Source organism: Erinaceus europaeus, chromosome 6, assembly GCF_950295315.1.
Source record: "Erinaceus europaeus chromosome 6, mEriEur2.1, whole genome shotgun sequence".
Classification (NCBI taxonomy): Eukaryota; Metazoa; Chordata; class Mammalia; order Eulipotyphla; family Erinaceidae; genus Erinaceus; species Erinaceus europaeus.
Window position 1 is genome coordinate 14,584,167 of NC_080167.1, and position 15,014 is coordinate 14,599,180.

The 15,014-nt window shown below is 40.7% G+C and overlaps 1 protein-coding gene across 5 annotated transcripts in view; it reads right to left on the reverse strand.

Moving 5' to 3' along the window:
- The window catches only part of IFT81 (intraflagellar transport 81), a 270,130-nt gene that overhangs the window by 97,854 nt on the left and 157,262 nt on the right, over positions 1-15,014 (reverse strand). For all 5 annotated transcript variants that reach the window (XM_060193120.1, XM_060193119.1, XM_060193121.1 and 2 more), the window contains 3 exons: positions 9,648-9,806; positions 8,523-8,626; positions 2,611-2,791 (listed from right to left, as the gene is read on the reverse strand). In XM_060193120.1, coding sequence (XP_060049103.1) covers positions 2,611-2,791; positions 8,523-8,626; positions 9,648-9,791 — 429 coding nt within the window. In that variant the 5' untranslated portion in view covers positions 9,792-9,806. The remainder of the gene's footprint in view (positions 1-2,610; positions 2,792-8,522; positions 8,627-9,647; positions 9,807-15,014) is intronic.

The following is a 15,014-nucleotide window of genomic DNA, read 5'->3' on the forward strand; positions in this document are numbered from 1 at the left end:
TGTCTCTTTACTAAAACCAGAAGGACAAGAATAATACTGATTATGTAAACTTTTATGTACTGATTATGTAAATTTTTTTTTTTTGATAGGACAGAAAGAAATTGAGAAAGGAGGGAAGATAGAGAGGGGAGAGAAAGACACCTGCAGGCCTGCTTTACCACTTGTGAGGCGATCCCTCTGCAGCTGAGGAGCTGGAGGCCTGAACCGGAATCCTTACATGGGTTTGTGCTTTGCACTATGTGCACTTAAATCTAGTGCACCACCACCTGGCCCCCTCCCCCTAATTTTTAGAATGTAGTATGTTTGTGGGCAATGCCAAGAAACTAACTTTTTTTTTTTTACTTTTACCTTACACATCTATAAGTCATTCATTCAAAAGCTCTTAATTCATAAAGATAATGTATACTTTTAATTATGATATATCTCCTAAATTACATTATTAAATCAATAATGTTTCTTTTTAATTACTGATGGAGAAGAGTAGGAGGAGAAAATATTTCACCTTTACATTTCCTCTATTCCCTACAGTATATAAAGTCTTCAAAGGCAGAAGTTGAAGTCCTTCTCTGTATTTCTTCCATGGCATGTATTATATATAGTATCTGATTGATTCTGTTCATGTCATCTCCCCATTCTGTATTGAGGTTATTATGTTGTTGTTTTGCTAAGTTTTTGTTACCAGACCTTTTATGTGTTGTGTATAAAGATCTTCTCTCATTCAATAGAGTTTTTTTAAAAATTTTTTTAAATATATTTATTTTATTTATTTATTCCCTTTTGTTGCCCTTGTTGTTTTATTGTTGTAGTTATTATTGTTGTTGTCGTTGTTGGATAGGACAGAGAGAAATGGAGAGAGGGAGGGGAAGACAGAGAGGAGGAGAGAAAGATAGACACCTGCAGACCTGCTTCACCGCCTGTGAAGCGACTCCCCTGCAGGTGGGGAGCCGGGGTTCGAACCGGGATCCTTATGCTGGTCCTTGTGCTTTGCGCCACCTGCGCTTAGCCCGCTGCACTACAGCCCGACTCCCTCAATAGAGTATTTTTTCCCTTGCATTTTGGGTTCAACTTTCTGAAAATACTTTTTAATGTAAAATATCATAGCATGTTCTACCAATAGTTTTGTTTACATATTTCATTGTTTATGGTCTAATGCCCAAGTATTTTATCCATCTGGAGTTGACACTTGTGCATGGTGATATGTGGTGGTCCTGCTTCATTCTTCAACATGTTTCAATTCAATTTTCCTACCACTTATTAAAAGGGCTCTTCTTTTTTTTAGTATTTACTTATTTATTCCCTTTTGTTGCCCTTGTTGTTTTATTGTTGTGGTTATTATTATTGTTGTCGTCATTGTTGGATAGGACAGAGAGAAATGAGAGAGGAGGGGAAGACAGAGAGGGGGAGTGAAAAATAGACACCTGCATACCTGCTTCACTATCTGTGAAGCAACTCCCCTGCAGGTGGGGAGCCAGGGCTCAAACCGGGATCCTTACTCCAGTCCTTGCACTTTGCGCCACCTGTGCTTAACCACTGCGCTACAGCCTGACTCCCTTAAAAGGGCTCTTCTTTCTCTTTTTGATGTTCTAGGCCCCAGAAATGTCTTAAGGGATCAACATTAAGTCTATTTCTAGTGACTGCCATGCCTACCCCAAACAAACAAAATTTGATTTGAAAAATATTTTTTCATTCAATCCAACTTTTGAGTACATATCATATAGAAGTAATTCTACAAAACCCTGGAGGAAATCAAATATGGATAAGACATAATGTTTGTCTTCAGAGAACTCACAATCTATTAGAAGCAATAGACTGGCAAACTAATCACAAAAAACAAGTACAAATCACTCTATATACATAAAATAAAATAAAATAAAATAAAAGACACAAGTGCTAAAAAGCAGTGCTTTAAAAAAATCAAAGTTCTTTGAAATTTTAAACCTGAGCTCTCTATTTCTAGAGTCTGTCAGTGTACTTTGAAATCCCAGGACCAGGAGTCAAGTCAGCCAAAAACCTCAGTAGATCATCAAAGTACTCTGCATGCAATCCCATGCCCAGAACTATATATACCCATGATTTTTGTAAATTCTAATTTCAGGATTTTTTTCTATTTACCTTGTCACTGACATAGTATTTGCATGCAAAAGTCACTATTTTAATACATGATTACAGCTGAATATTAGCTGGTAACTGTCTTGTCTTTTTGTGTCACCTGGAACTACAGAGTCAGCAAATAAGAGATTAGCATATGTTTGAACAAGTGTACCTTGAAATCCATTACAGATAGTTTAAGCATACTTGTTAGTATTATATGTTGTTAAGTTTCGGGGGCGCCAGCAGGCCGGGCTAGCTTGGCGGCGGTAGACAGAGACAGAGACTCGGGGACAAACGGCTGGGCTGAGAAGCTACAGTTTAATCTTTATTCACAAGTGGGCAAATCACCACACCATGTGCTTCCCCATCATCCTTTCTCAGCTACTGCTGCTGGGACTCTGGACATCCTTAGCATAGGGGGCGGGGAGAAAGCTGGCACGAAACTAGCAAGGGCCAAACCAATTTTTCTCAGAGGTGGGGGGGGGGGGGAGCAAACCAATATGACCAACAATTACATACCTGTTTATTGGTATCAGCCACAGTTTCATCCTGAAGAAACTCACTTGGCACCTCAAGTTTTATTAAAAATCGAGCTAAATATGCTCGTTTCTTCAGTTCACTACTCCTCTGAAGAAGCCAGTGAAGGACTGGGTAAATTACTGGTTTACTTCCAATCACCAGACCCTGACGAAAAGTACTCCTATTAAAAGAAAACACGAATATCAAATGGTCTCACTTATTAGAAGGACTTAATAAAGTAGGGAATAGGGAGGGAGAGTACAAAGTGAGACACAGACAAAAAACATTTATCTTCCTTTTCCAGAGTCCTTCTGTGATGGTTGGAAAGGACCCAAGTTAGGGGTAAGCATGCTTTGTAGACACCTATCATGAGATGGGAAACAATACTATGTCAATAACTGTACTGCAAACCATTAACTCCCCAGAAAAATATTTTTAAAAGCAGCAATAATCCCCCACACCATGGATATCTAATCTTTGATAAGGGGGCCCAAAGTATTAAATGGAGAAAGGAAGTTCTCTTCAATAAATGGTGCTGGGAAAACTGGGTTGAAACATGCAGAAGAATGAAACTGAACCACTTTATCTCACCAGAAACAAAAGTCAACTCTAAATGGACCAAGGACCTGAACGTTAGACCAGAAACTATCAAATACTTAGAGGAAAACATTGGTGGAACACTTTTCCACCTAAACCTAAAGGACATCTTTGATGATACAAACCCAATTGCAAGGAAGACTAAAGTAGAAACAAATCAATGGGACTATATCAAATTGAAAAGCTTCTGCACAGCCAAAGAAGCTATCACACAAACAAGGAGACCTCTCACAGAATGGGAGAAGATCTTCACATGCTATACATCAGACAAGAGACTAATCACCAAAATATACAAAGAGCTCAGCAAATTTAGCAACAAAAAAGCAAATGACCCCATCCAAAAATGGGAAGAGGATATGAACAGAACATTCACTACAGAAGAGATCCAAAAGGCTAACAAACACATGAAAAATTGCTCCAGGTCACTGATTGTCAGAGAAATGCAAATAAAGACAACACTGAGATACCACCTCACCCCTGTGAGAATGGCATACATCAAAAAGGACAGCAGCAACAAATGCTGGAGAGGCTGTGGGGACAGAGGAACCCTTCTGCACTGCTGGTGGGAATGTAAATTGGTCCAATCTCTGTGGAGAGCAGTCTGGAGAACTCTCACAAGGCTAGACCTTCCATATTACCCAGCAATTCCTCTCCTGGGGATATACCCCAAGGACTCCATAACACCCAACCAAAAAGATATTGGTACACCTATGTTCATAGCAGCACAATCCATAATAGCTAAAACCCGGAAGCAACCCAGGTGCCCAACAACAGATGAATGGCTGAGAAAGCTGTGGTATATATACACAATGGAATACTACATAGCTATAAAGAACAATGAACCCACCTTCTCTGACTCATCTTGGATGGAGTTAGAAGGAATTATGTTAAGTGAGGTAAGTCAGATAGATAAAGATGAGTATGGGATGATCCCACTCATAAACAGAAGTGGAGAAAGAAGAGCAGAAAGGGAAACTAAAAGTAGGATTTGATTGAATTTGGACACCAAAGTAAAAAAAACCCTGGGTTGAGGGTGAGGGTGCATATTTGGCTTCCCGGGGCGGCCGGGGGGTTGGGGGTGGGGGAGGTGGGTGGGTGGGATGGGACACAGTCTTTTGGTGGTGGGAATGGTGTTTATGTACACTCCTATTAATTTGTAGTCATGTAAATCATTGTTTAATTAATATGAGAGGGGAAAATTGATTGTATATCTCAAACTTTTTAAAGCACAGAGTCTTTTTAATACATAGGCTGAGTCTTTGATATGTTGACTCTCTCAAAAGAATAGACCAGGGAGAACAGAAGCAACTGGTGGCACAGCTATATACAAATAATGTCAAAGGACAAAAATTATAGTGATGTTGTGTATGATACAGCAAATCCTAACAAAGGGATTTTTCAAAGTTAACCCAATTACCAAATAATGTGATTATAACAGTAAGTATTATCTTCTTAATCCTAAAACAACAGGAACCTCCCATTTCTTCTTTAGAGCCTATATTTCCCCCAGTCCTGGAACCTCTAGGGTGGGGCTCAGTTCCCTGCATGCTTTTCTCAATTCATACCAAATAATATTGCATTTGCTGATCCCAACCTAATCAACACAACAAGTACCACCCCAGCATGCTTCACTTCAGACTGTGTCCAGAGACTTCATGAATGGAATGTCACTCCTTCAGCTTCATTACTCGGGTGAGACCTTTCCTTTCATACTATTCTCTAATTCCATTCCAGGCAGTTCACTTCCTAACAAAGTTCCAAAACCTAGATATAGACCAGGTCCCATGAGATAGAGCATATGTTCACATGTATCCATAAACTAGGGCAAAATATATACCTGAAAGCAAAAGTATACAATAGTCTGTAGTGAGTCAGTATAAAGTTCCTAATGAAATAGTGTCTACTTAGACTTAGATACCCTCCTCATCTACTTCCTTTTTTTTAAATTTCTTTATTGGGGAATTAATGTTTTACATTCAACAGTAAATACAATAGTTTGCACATGCATAACATTCCCCAGTTTCCCATATAAACAATACAACCCCCACTAGGTCCTCTATCATCCTTCATGGACCTGTATTCTCCCCACCTACCCACCCCAGAGTCTTTTACTTTGGTGCGATATGTCAAATCCATTTCAGGTTCTACTTGTGTTTTCTTTTCTGATCTTGTTTTTCAACTTCTGCCTGCAAGCCTCATCTACTTCCTATTAGAGTTCTCTCACTCACGCCAATGCTAACCTTAGCAAAGCAAGGACTGCAAAAGTTGAATAAGGGCAAGAGACTGGCATACTTTAATGATGACTCTTCAGTCACTATCAGGCCACCTCATCAGCTGGGGCCCTAGTCGGGGAGTCCTGAGGTTCCTAAACAGACATGATGAGTCTAGGCCTCAAATAAATTCCTCTCTCCATTGTTATTGGTCATCTCTATCAAGAACAACAAAATAGACCCCTTTGTAGGCCCCCCATAGGACCTTGCCCTCAACTTAGATTAACAACGATAGAGAATGTTCCACCCTCTGAAGGAAGGATGGACAACATACTCTATGCTACACCTGAGGAAGATGGGTCAATATTGCGGCAGCTTGGAACATTTCTACTCATGACCACAGAATGTGAGCTCAGATCTACAGGGATGCAAAGGTCACATAGGCTCCTAAGCTGAATATGGGCCCCAGACCAAATCAAATTTATGGGGTTTACAGTCAATATTTATACCCTTTTCCCATATTAGGGAGCTACTCTCTTCCCTGATGCAGCTTTCTGTTCCTTTTCCAGCCATGACATCATCTCCCCAGACAATAACTTGGATCCACTTGCATATCAGATTTCAGGCTCAGGGAAAAAGTCAAAAATCAAAAAACAAATTGGAATATAATTAAAATATGCCTACTAGCTATCTACAAAATGGAGGACCCCCCCCCCAACTCTTCATCTGTACTATTCCAGCCTTTAGGTCCATGATTGGTCAACAATTTGTTTGGCTTTGTATGTTAACTCTCTTTTCAGCCACCAGGTTCCAGATGCTAGCATGATGTGACCAGACTTCCTTGGACAGAGGACCCGACCATGTGTCCTGGAGCTCTGTTTCCCCAGAGCCCCACCCTACTAGGGAAACAGAGAGGCAGGCTGGGAGTATGTATCGACCTGTCAATGCCCATGTTCAGACGGGAAGCAATTCCAGAAGACAGACCTTTGCACCTTCTGCATCCCACAATGACATTGGGTCCATACTCCCAGAAGTATAAAGAATAGGAAAGCTATCAGGGGAGGGGATGGGATGTGGAGTTCTGGTGGTGGAAACTGTGTGGAGTTGCACCCCTCTTATCCTATGGTTTTATCAGTGTTTCCTTTTTTAAATAAAAAATTAAATTAAAAAAAAGCGGCAATTATTTTTTTTGCCTGCAGGGTTATCGATGGGGCTTGGTGCCTGCACTAGGAACCCACTGCTCCCAAAGGCCTTCTTTTTTCCATTGCTGGTGGTGGTGGTGCTGTTGCTGCTGCTGCTTTGTTATTGTTGTGGATAGGAGAGAGAGAAATTGAAAGAGGAGGGGAAGACAGAGAGGAGGAGAGAAATATAGACACCTTCATACCTGCTTCACCGCTTGTGAAGTGAACCCTCCTGCAGGTGGGGAACCAGGGGCTTGAACCAGGATTCTTGCACCGGTCCTCAAGCTTCGCACATTGTGTGCTTAACCTGGTGCACTACTGCCTGGCCCCTAGCAATGATTTCTTTTAAGTGTTGTGACTGTAAAATTAATAAACCTGACTGTAACACAGCTGTGTGGTAGCTGTGATAAAGATGGGTTGAGCAAGGACTCGTTAAAAAATATATATATAGATGGGAGTCGGGTGGTAGCGCAGCAGGTTAAGCGCACAAGCGCAAAACGAGGACTGGCATAAGGATCCCAGTTCCAGCCCCGGCTCCCCACCTGCATGGGGGTTGCTTCACAAGCGGTGAAGTGGGTCTGCAGGTGTCTACCTTTCTCTCCCCTTTTCTGTCTTCCCCTTCTCTCTCCATTTCTCTCTGTCCTATCTAACAAAGATGACATCAATAATAACTACAACAACAATGAAAAACAAGGGCAACAAAAGGGAAAATAAATACATATAAAAATTAATTAATTAATTAAAAAATTAATATATGTGTGTGTGTATGTGAATAGTCCATTGACCAAAACTATATGTTATTATGTAAATGTGGAATCACAAATTATTAACATTTCCTGGACTTTGGCAGAGTCCTGCAGGCTGCTGGGAAATCTCCTATCATGACAAACTTGGACTTTATTCTTTCTGGTTGTAAAAGGCATGAAATTATAACATTTATATAATTTTCCGGATTCATTCAGGTACACCATGTAGATTTGTATTAAGTGCTGATTCCAGTATGGCTGCATAATAGTTTATTAAAACTGTAATAAATAAATAAGTAAATAAAAAATGTTTTACTCCATTAACTAGAAGGGATTTATTTATTTATTTATTGCCACTAGGGGTCTTGTTGGGGCTCAGCACCTACACAATGAAATCTGTTGCTCCCAGTGGCCATTTTCCCCTTTTTCTTTCTCTCTTTCTTTCTTTCCTTTCTTTCTTTCTTTCTTTCTTTCTGTAGAGACAGAGAGAAATAGAGGAGGAGAGCAAGGTTGGGTGATGGGAGGGTGGGGGACAGAGGTAGAAGGAGAGAGAAAAAGACACTTGAGACATTGCTCTACCACTCATGAAGCTTCCTCCCATGCAAGTAGGGACAAGGAGCTTAAACCTAGGTCCTCATACATTGTATTATGTTCACCCTACTGGGCAGACCACCACTTGATCCCTAACCTGAATGTTACAGTTTTTTCTAGGCTGGACGAAAATGATAAAATACAATACTGGATTTGCCTGATACTTCTGATTAGAAGAAAGAATTGACCTACTTCAAATTTCAATTTTATATTTGAAATTTCTAGATATTGAAATTTAACGAAAATTTAATTATTTTAAACATAAGTGACTTAAGAAGAGGGAAACCAAGTATTAATTAGAAAAACTCAGGGAGCTAGGTGGTGGTGCACCTGGTTAAGCGCACACATTACAGTGCGCAAGGCCTTGGGTTCAAGCCCCTTGCAGACTGGAAGCTTCATGAGTAGTGAAGCAGGGCTACAAGTGTCTCTCTGTCTCTCTCATTCTCTGTCTCCCCTTCCCTCCTGATTCCTATCAAATAAATAAATAAATAAATATAATTAAAAAATAAAAGAAAAATTGTAGATTATAAAATTTTGAACTAAAACAAGTCTTTAAGAAAAAAGAAAACATATGACAAGGCTCTTACATGTCTGTGGCATTTCCTGGAGGTTTATATTTAAGGATACCAAGAAGGCTCAACATCCTCTTGGCTGTTTGCTCTGGCATCTCCTCTCTGACATCAGCGACTTGCTAACAAATAAGAGAAAATGAGAAAATGTTATTGCTGCATATCTAACAAAGAACAATATGTAAAACTTACTGACAAAATTGCTCTGCTGGAGCATAACATGCACAATGGTCTCTTCATAAAATAAATTAAGTGCAGATGCCCCCAAATTCCAAATGAAGGTGCATACAAGTCAGATCATGATTCATATTAAGAATGTCAGGTAAAAAAAATGTTCCCAGTGGAAAAGACCAGTGCATGAAAGACGTGAGCTAACTTGCAATACAATAAAAACCTTTTGTAAAAGCATTTTCATTCTAGGACCAAATCTATTTATGACTTGAAGTAGAGAAATAATTACTAAATAAGGTACAATTAGATAGTTCTGCACAGGTAAAGAAAACTTAAAGAAAATTGACTGCTACTAAACAGGCATGGACAATAAGGCTCAGAAATTCTCATAGCTATTGCTATTTAGAGGCAGAAAATTGGCTTTACTACAACTGTTGGCCTGTAAGAAAAATCATGGCAGGGCCAGGTGGTAGTGCACTGGGTTAAGCGCACATAACGCAAAGCACAAGGATCTCAGCTGGAGCCTCCAACTTCCCACCTGCAGCGGGGTCACTTCACAAGCAGTGAAGCAGGTCTGCAGGTGTCTATCTTTCTCTCCCTCTCTCTGTCTTCCCCTCCTCTCTCCATTTCTCTGTTCTATCCAACAACAACAAAGCAGCAACAACAATGGGAAAAAACTTGGCTTGCCAGGAGCAGTGGACTGAGATCCAGCGATAACCCTGAAGTCAAAGATAAAGAAAGAAAGAAAGAAAGAAAGAAAGAAAGAAAGAAAGAAAGAAAGAAAGAAAGGAAGGAAGGAAGGAAAAAAGAAAGAGAGAAAGAAAGAAAGAAAGAAAGAAAAAAGAAAGAAAGAAAGAAAGAGAGAGAGAGAGAGAGAGAAAGGTAGGTCATGGCACATTTTACAAAGAAAAATAAGTAATGGTTTTTCTGATAGCCCAATATTTACAGCAAAGAGAAAGAGAAAACACTTACCTTTGGGTCAATCTCAGCCAGAACATCATTGAGAACTTGTAATAATTGCATAGGCTCCAGAGAATCAAACGTGATTAAGTTATAGTTCTTCCTAAATGGCTCCTTATTAAGATTATCCACAATGAATTTGATCTGGTCACTCATGTTCAAAATTTATAACTTCAAAGTAAAGTGAAAATAGAGAAAGAAATGTTATTGGCAACATGTTTTGGGGGAAATCAGTATTAAGTTAATAGAAAGTAGGCATGGAGCAGAGGATAAAGCATTGGACTCTCAAGCATGAGGCCTTGATTTCAATCCCCGGCAGCACATGTACCAGAAAGATGTCTGGTTCTTTCGCTCCTCCTATCTTTCTCATTAATAAATAAATAAAATATTTAAAAAAGAGAAGAAAGTAGGCATAGAAAATGCTGTCAAGTTATTCTGTTGAAAGAAATCACATTATGGTGGTCCAGGGGATGGCACAGTGGATGGAGCATTGGATTCTCAACCATGAGGTCCTGGGTTCGATCCCCAGCAGTACATGTGCCAGAATGATGTCTGGCTCTTTCTCTCCTCCTGTCTTTCCCATGAATAAATAAAAAAATTCTTTTTCAAAAATCACATTATGAAGATTTTATTATGAAAGGTACTATATATCATTAATACTTAATGCTGTATAAAAATTATTAACTTTATTTGATACAGACAGCCAGAAATTGAGAGGAAGGGGGGCACAGAGAGGGAGAGAGAGACAGAGAGTCACCACTTTCACTCGTGAAACTTTCCTCCTGCAGGTGGGGACTGGGGACTTAAACCCAGGTCCTAGTGCACTGTAATGTGTGCTCAACCAGGTGCACCACCACCGGCCCCACCAGACATTTTTCTGTACATGCACCTACTTGGCCTGCTACCAATCTTGTAAACTAACACTATATTAACATGGACAAATGAGTACTAAATCCCACCTACAATAATATTTCTCCCATTCAGCTCCACAACTTTTATCCAGATGTAAAAAAATTGTTAGGCTACAGAAACTCCTATTTTGTTTCTCCAAGGCTTCTCCACACTCAGTTGATTTTTTCAGATAGAGACAGTGACAGGGAAGCAAAGAGAGAAAAGGGAACCACAGTAGTGAAGCTTCCCTCAACAGAATAGGGATAAGACCCCAACCTGGGCCACATACATTGCAAAGCGGTACACTAAATGAGCTATTTTGCCAACCACCTCCTTCACCCCTAATACCCCTCCCCTTTTTTAAAATAACAACACAGGTAAATGCAGATATCCAATTTCTCTTAAAAACCAGATTTGGCAGCCCTGGGTGTACAATCATTTGTATTACATTTTTATATTTTCTAAGCAGTCAGCTCTGCTCACTCAGTTTAAGAAACCTGTTTCAGGGAGTCAGGTGGTAGCTCAGCAGGTTAAGTGCAGGTGGCACAAAGCTCAAGAACCGGCGTAAGGATCCCAGTTTGAGCCCCCAGCTCCCCACCTGCAGGGGAGTTGCTTCACAAGTGGAAGCAGGTCTGCAGGTGTCCATCTTTCTCTCGCCCTCTCTGCCTTCCCCTCCTCTCTCCATTTCTTTCTGTCCTGTCCAACAATGATGACATAAACAACAACAAAAATAATAACTACAATAATAAAACAACAAGGGCAACAAAAGGGAATAAAGAAAAACAACCTGTCTCAGATGGAGCAAGGTGAATATAGTTCCAAGGAATGTCTTAGCAGTTCCATAAAAACAAATAATACAATGTGCACAGTCATCACTTGAAGCTGAGCAGACTGCAAGCTCTCGCCGGGGTATATACTCTTAGCTTTTGTTTTGGTTTCCTCCACCAAACAGACTTCACCCATTTGTGTAAAGAGCTCGGTCCAGTAGGCATGAGCTCCACTGCCCCGAAGTAATGCAAGTCTTCATTTCCTCTGCCTTTTGTAACAGATTCATGTTTTCCCATGTCTGACTCTCCTATTCCAAATCACCTGCCTACAAAATGAAGTCTGAGCTTTTTTGATTTTAAGACTCTTTGATCTAACTCAGTTTAGCTTCTCCCAACTTTATCTCTAAGTTGATACCTCTCACCCATCTGAACTTCAGTACTAAAATAGTAACTGTTCCCTAAATGGTTTTCCACCTCTGCCTTTCATTAATACTTGTGGGGAGCCACATGTGCCCTCAAGGTTGCTATTGGCATGGCCATAGAGTTTATGTTAAAAGATAGTTCCTGGGAATCGGGTGGTGGCGCAGCGGGTTTAGCGCAGGTGGCGCTAAGTGCAAGAACTGGCTTGAGGATCCCAGTTTGAGCCCCCGGCTTCTCACCTTTAGGGGAATCACTTCACGGGCGGTGAAGCAGGTCTACAGGTGTCTTTCTCTCCCCCTGTCTTCCCCACCTCTCTCCATTTCTCTCTGTTCTATCCAACAACCACAATATCAGCAATAACAACAATATAATTACAACAATAAAACAACTAGGGCAACAAAAGGCAAGATACAAAAAAAAAAAAAAAGGATATGATAGTTCCCGCTTCCCTACACCTTAGAGTCTTTGTTAAAAGATAAGTTCTTTTTCCCCATGAATCACCCAGGACCTTCCAGATAACGGCTGACTACCATGACAAATAATATAAAATATAATCATAAATGAATAGGAAAGATACATCCCCCAATACTCAGTTGGTCAAGGAACCAAACCTCTTTTTCTATAAAGCATTCAAATCAGATGCCCTGCTAACCACGAGAAGCAGATTGTTTGTGTTTCTTCCACAGGAATCCCGGAAAAAAAACATCTGGACCCCTGCACACCCTGACATCACCCACTAGATGGCACGACTACAATGGCACACCCCCCCGAAACCCTAGATGTCACCTGACGCAATCTGAAGAACCTGATTCACAGACTCCAAGGACAGAACTTTTTTACTGTCTGTCTGCCTTTCCTGCTTCTGCTTTGCCTGTCACGTTTTGGCGGTTCCAGCTCACAATCTACAGAAAAGTGGAATTCCAGAGGCTGACCTTCCTCATGCAGCATTTCATCCCCTGCCATTTCTCCCCCTAGTCGCCTACTTTGGACTGAGACTTTTATCGGACTTGCTGGTATACCCTTTGGACACTTTAGACAATTTTACAGCAGCTTTCTTCCCTTCACGTTGCTGGTTTTTCATAGACTGACCCTGAGTAGTTCACAGACTTTACACACTGTTGCCCTGGGCATTAGATAAAAGGAAAGGGGGAGATGCTGGGAAATTGTGCAGATGTATTCACATCTGCCATGTTTTCCCCTCAGGCTACTAGTTCCCGTGAGAGTTGGGACATTCTGGGAGTGCCTGTTCCGCCATGTTATGCCCTCAGGACATTGTCTATATCCCCGCGATATCTGGAGTGCTTTGGTTACTCCTCCCCCTCCCATTCTCACAAGAGTTATTATCCTATCCTGGAGTGCTATGGTTACTCCTCCCCCTTCCCATTCTCGTGAAAGCTACTCTTATAAAAACCCTTCGTTTTCCGCACCTCGCTCTCTTGCCAGCGCTTCACTCCAGTGTTCAGACGCAGGAAAGGTTACTGAGTGAGGCGGCCATTTTCGCTACCTCCACGTGGCCCAACCTGCTTTTCTAGCACCCAACTCTGAGGTGCCAGTGCAAATAAAGATTTGTATTTCCTCTTCACTCCAGACCCCTCTCTCTTCTCTGCGGCCCGCACACAACAACATCTGGCTCAACAACAAATACTGTTTTCTCTACTTAGAAGAGCTGTTCTCTTGTCCACCATTTCCAGAAATAGAAATTCTAACCATTTTTAAGTCCTTTCCTCCAAATGTAAGCTTCCCCAAGAACTATCTCAAGCTATCTATTCCCCAATCTTCTGCATCAGAAGAGCAGTGCCTGTCGTCCAAGTTGTCTGTGTTTTTCTGCACTGTTTTCCTGACCATTTTTAGTTATTTTATTTATTAATAAAAAAAAAGATAGGAGAGAGAGAAAGAACCAGATATCACTTTGGTACATGTGCTGACGGGGACTGAACCTGGGACCTCATGCTGGAGAGTCCAATGCTTTATCCACTGTGCCACCTCCCAGACCACACTTAACTTTTCTATTTTGTACTAATAACTTATGTAGAGGTTTTCTTTTCTCTGTTAAATTCCATGAAAACTTCATCTATCTTAGAACATCCATTGTATCTACAACAGTGAATTGTCCCACTAGACTGAATAAAGTTGTTCATCAGACAGAAACGGGGAATAAAAAGTGTGAATCTAAATGAAATTAGGGTAGCTGTAAGACAGATCATACTTGACAAAGCTATATACAAATAATGTCAAAGGACATAAATTACGGTGATGTTGTATATGATACAGCAAATCCTAACAAAGGGACCTTTCAAAGTTAACCCAATTGCCAAATAATTTGAATACAGTAATAACTATCTATTCCCTTCTTAAACACTAAGACAGCGGGAACCTCCCATTTCTTCTTTAGAGCCTATATTTCCCCCAAGTCCTGGAACCTTTAGTGTGGGATTCATTTGCCTGCATTCCTCTCTCAATTCATATCAAATGATATTGCATTTGCTGATCCCAACCTAATCAACGCAACGAGTACCACCTCAGCATGTTTCACTTCAGATTGTGTCCAGAGACGTCAGGCATGGAATGTCAACCCTTCAGCCTCATTACTCAGGTGAGACCTTGCCTTTCATAGGAATTTCTAATTCCATTTCAGGTGGTTCACTTCCTAACAAAGTCTCAAAACCTAGATATAGACCAGGTTCCATAAGATAGGGCATATGCTCACATGTATCCATAAATTAGGGCAAAATATATACCTGAAAGCAAAAATGCACAATAGTCTACAGTGAGTCAGTATATGCAACAAGCAAGTAGAAAGACCTAAAAAGATACCATAAAGTTCCTAATGAAATAGTGTCTACTTAGACTTAGATACCCTCCTCACCTACTTCCTACTACACTTCCCTCAGTCACTCCAAAGCTAAGCTTATCAAAGTAAGGACTACAAAAGCTGAATAAGGGCAAAAGACCGGCATACTTTAACGATGACTTTTTAGTCACTATCAGGCAACCCCATCATCTGGGGCCCTAGTCAAGGAGTCCTGAGATTCCCAAACAAACATGATGGGCCTAGACTTCGAAAAAATCCCTCTCTCCATTGTTACCAGTCATCTCTATCAGGAACAACACAATAGACCCCTCTGTGGGCCCCCATAGGATCTTGCCCTCAACATGGATCAACAATGGTAGAGAATGCTCCATCCTCCAAAGGGAGGATGGACAACATATTCTATCTTCAACCTGAGGAAGATGGGTTCTGAAATTGGGGCAGCTTGGAACATTCTTACTCGTGACCACAGAATGTGAGCTCAGATCTACA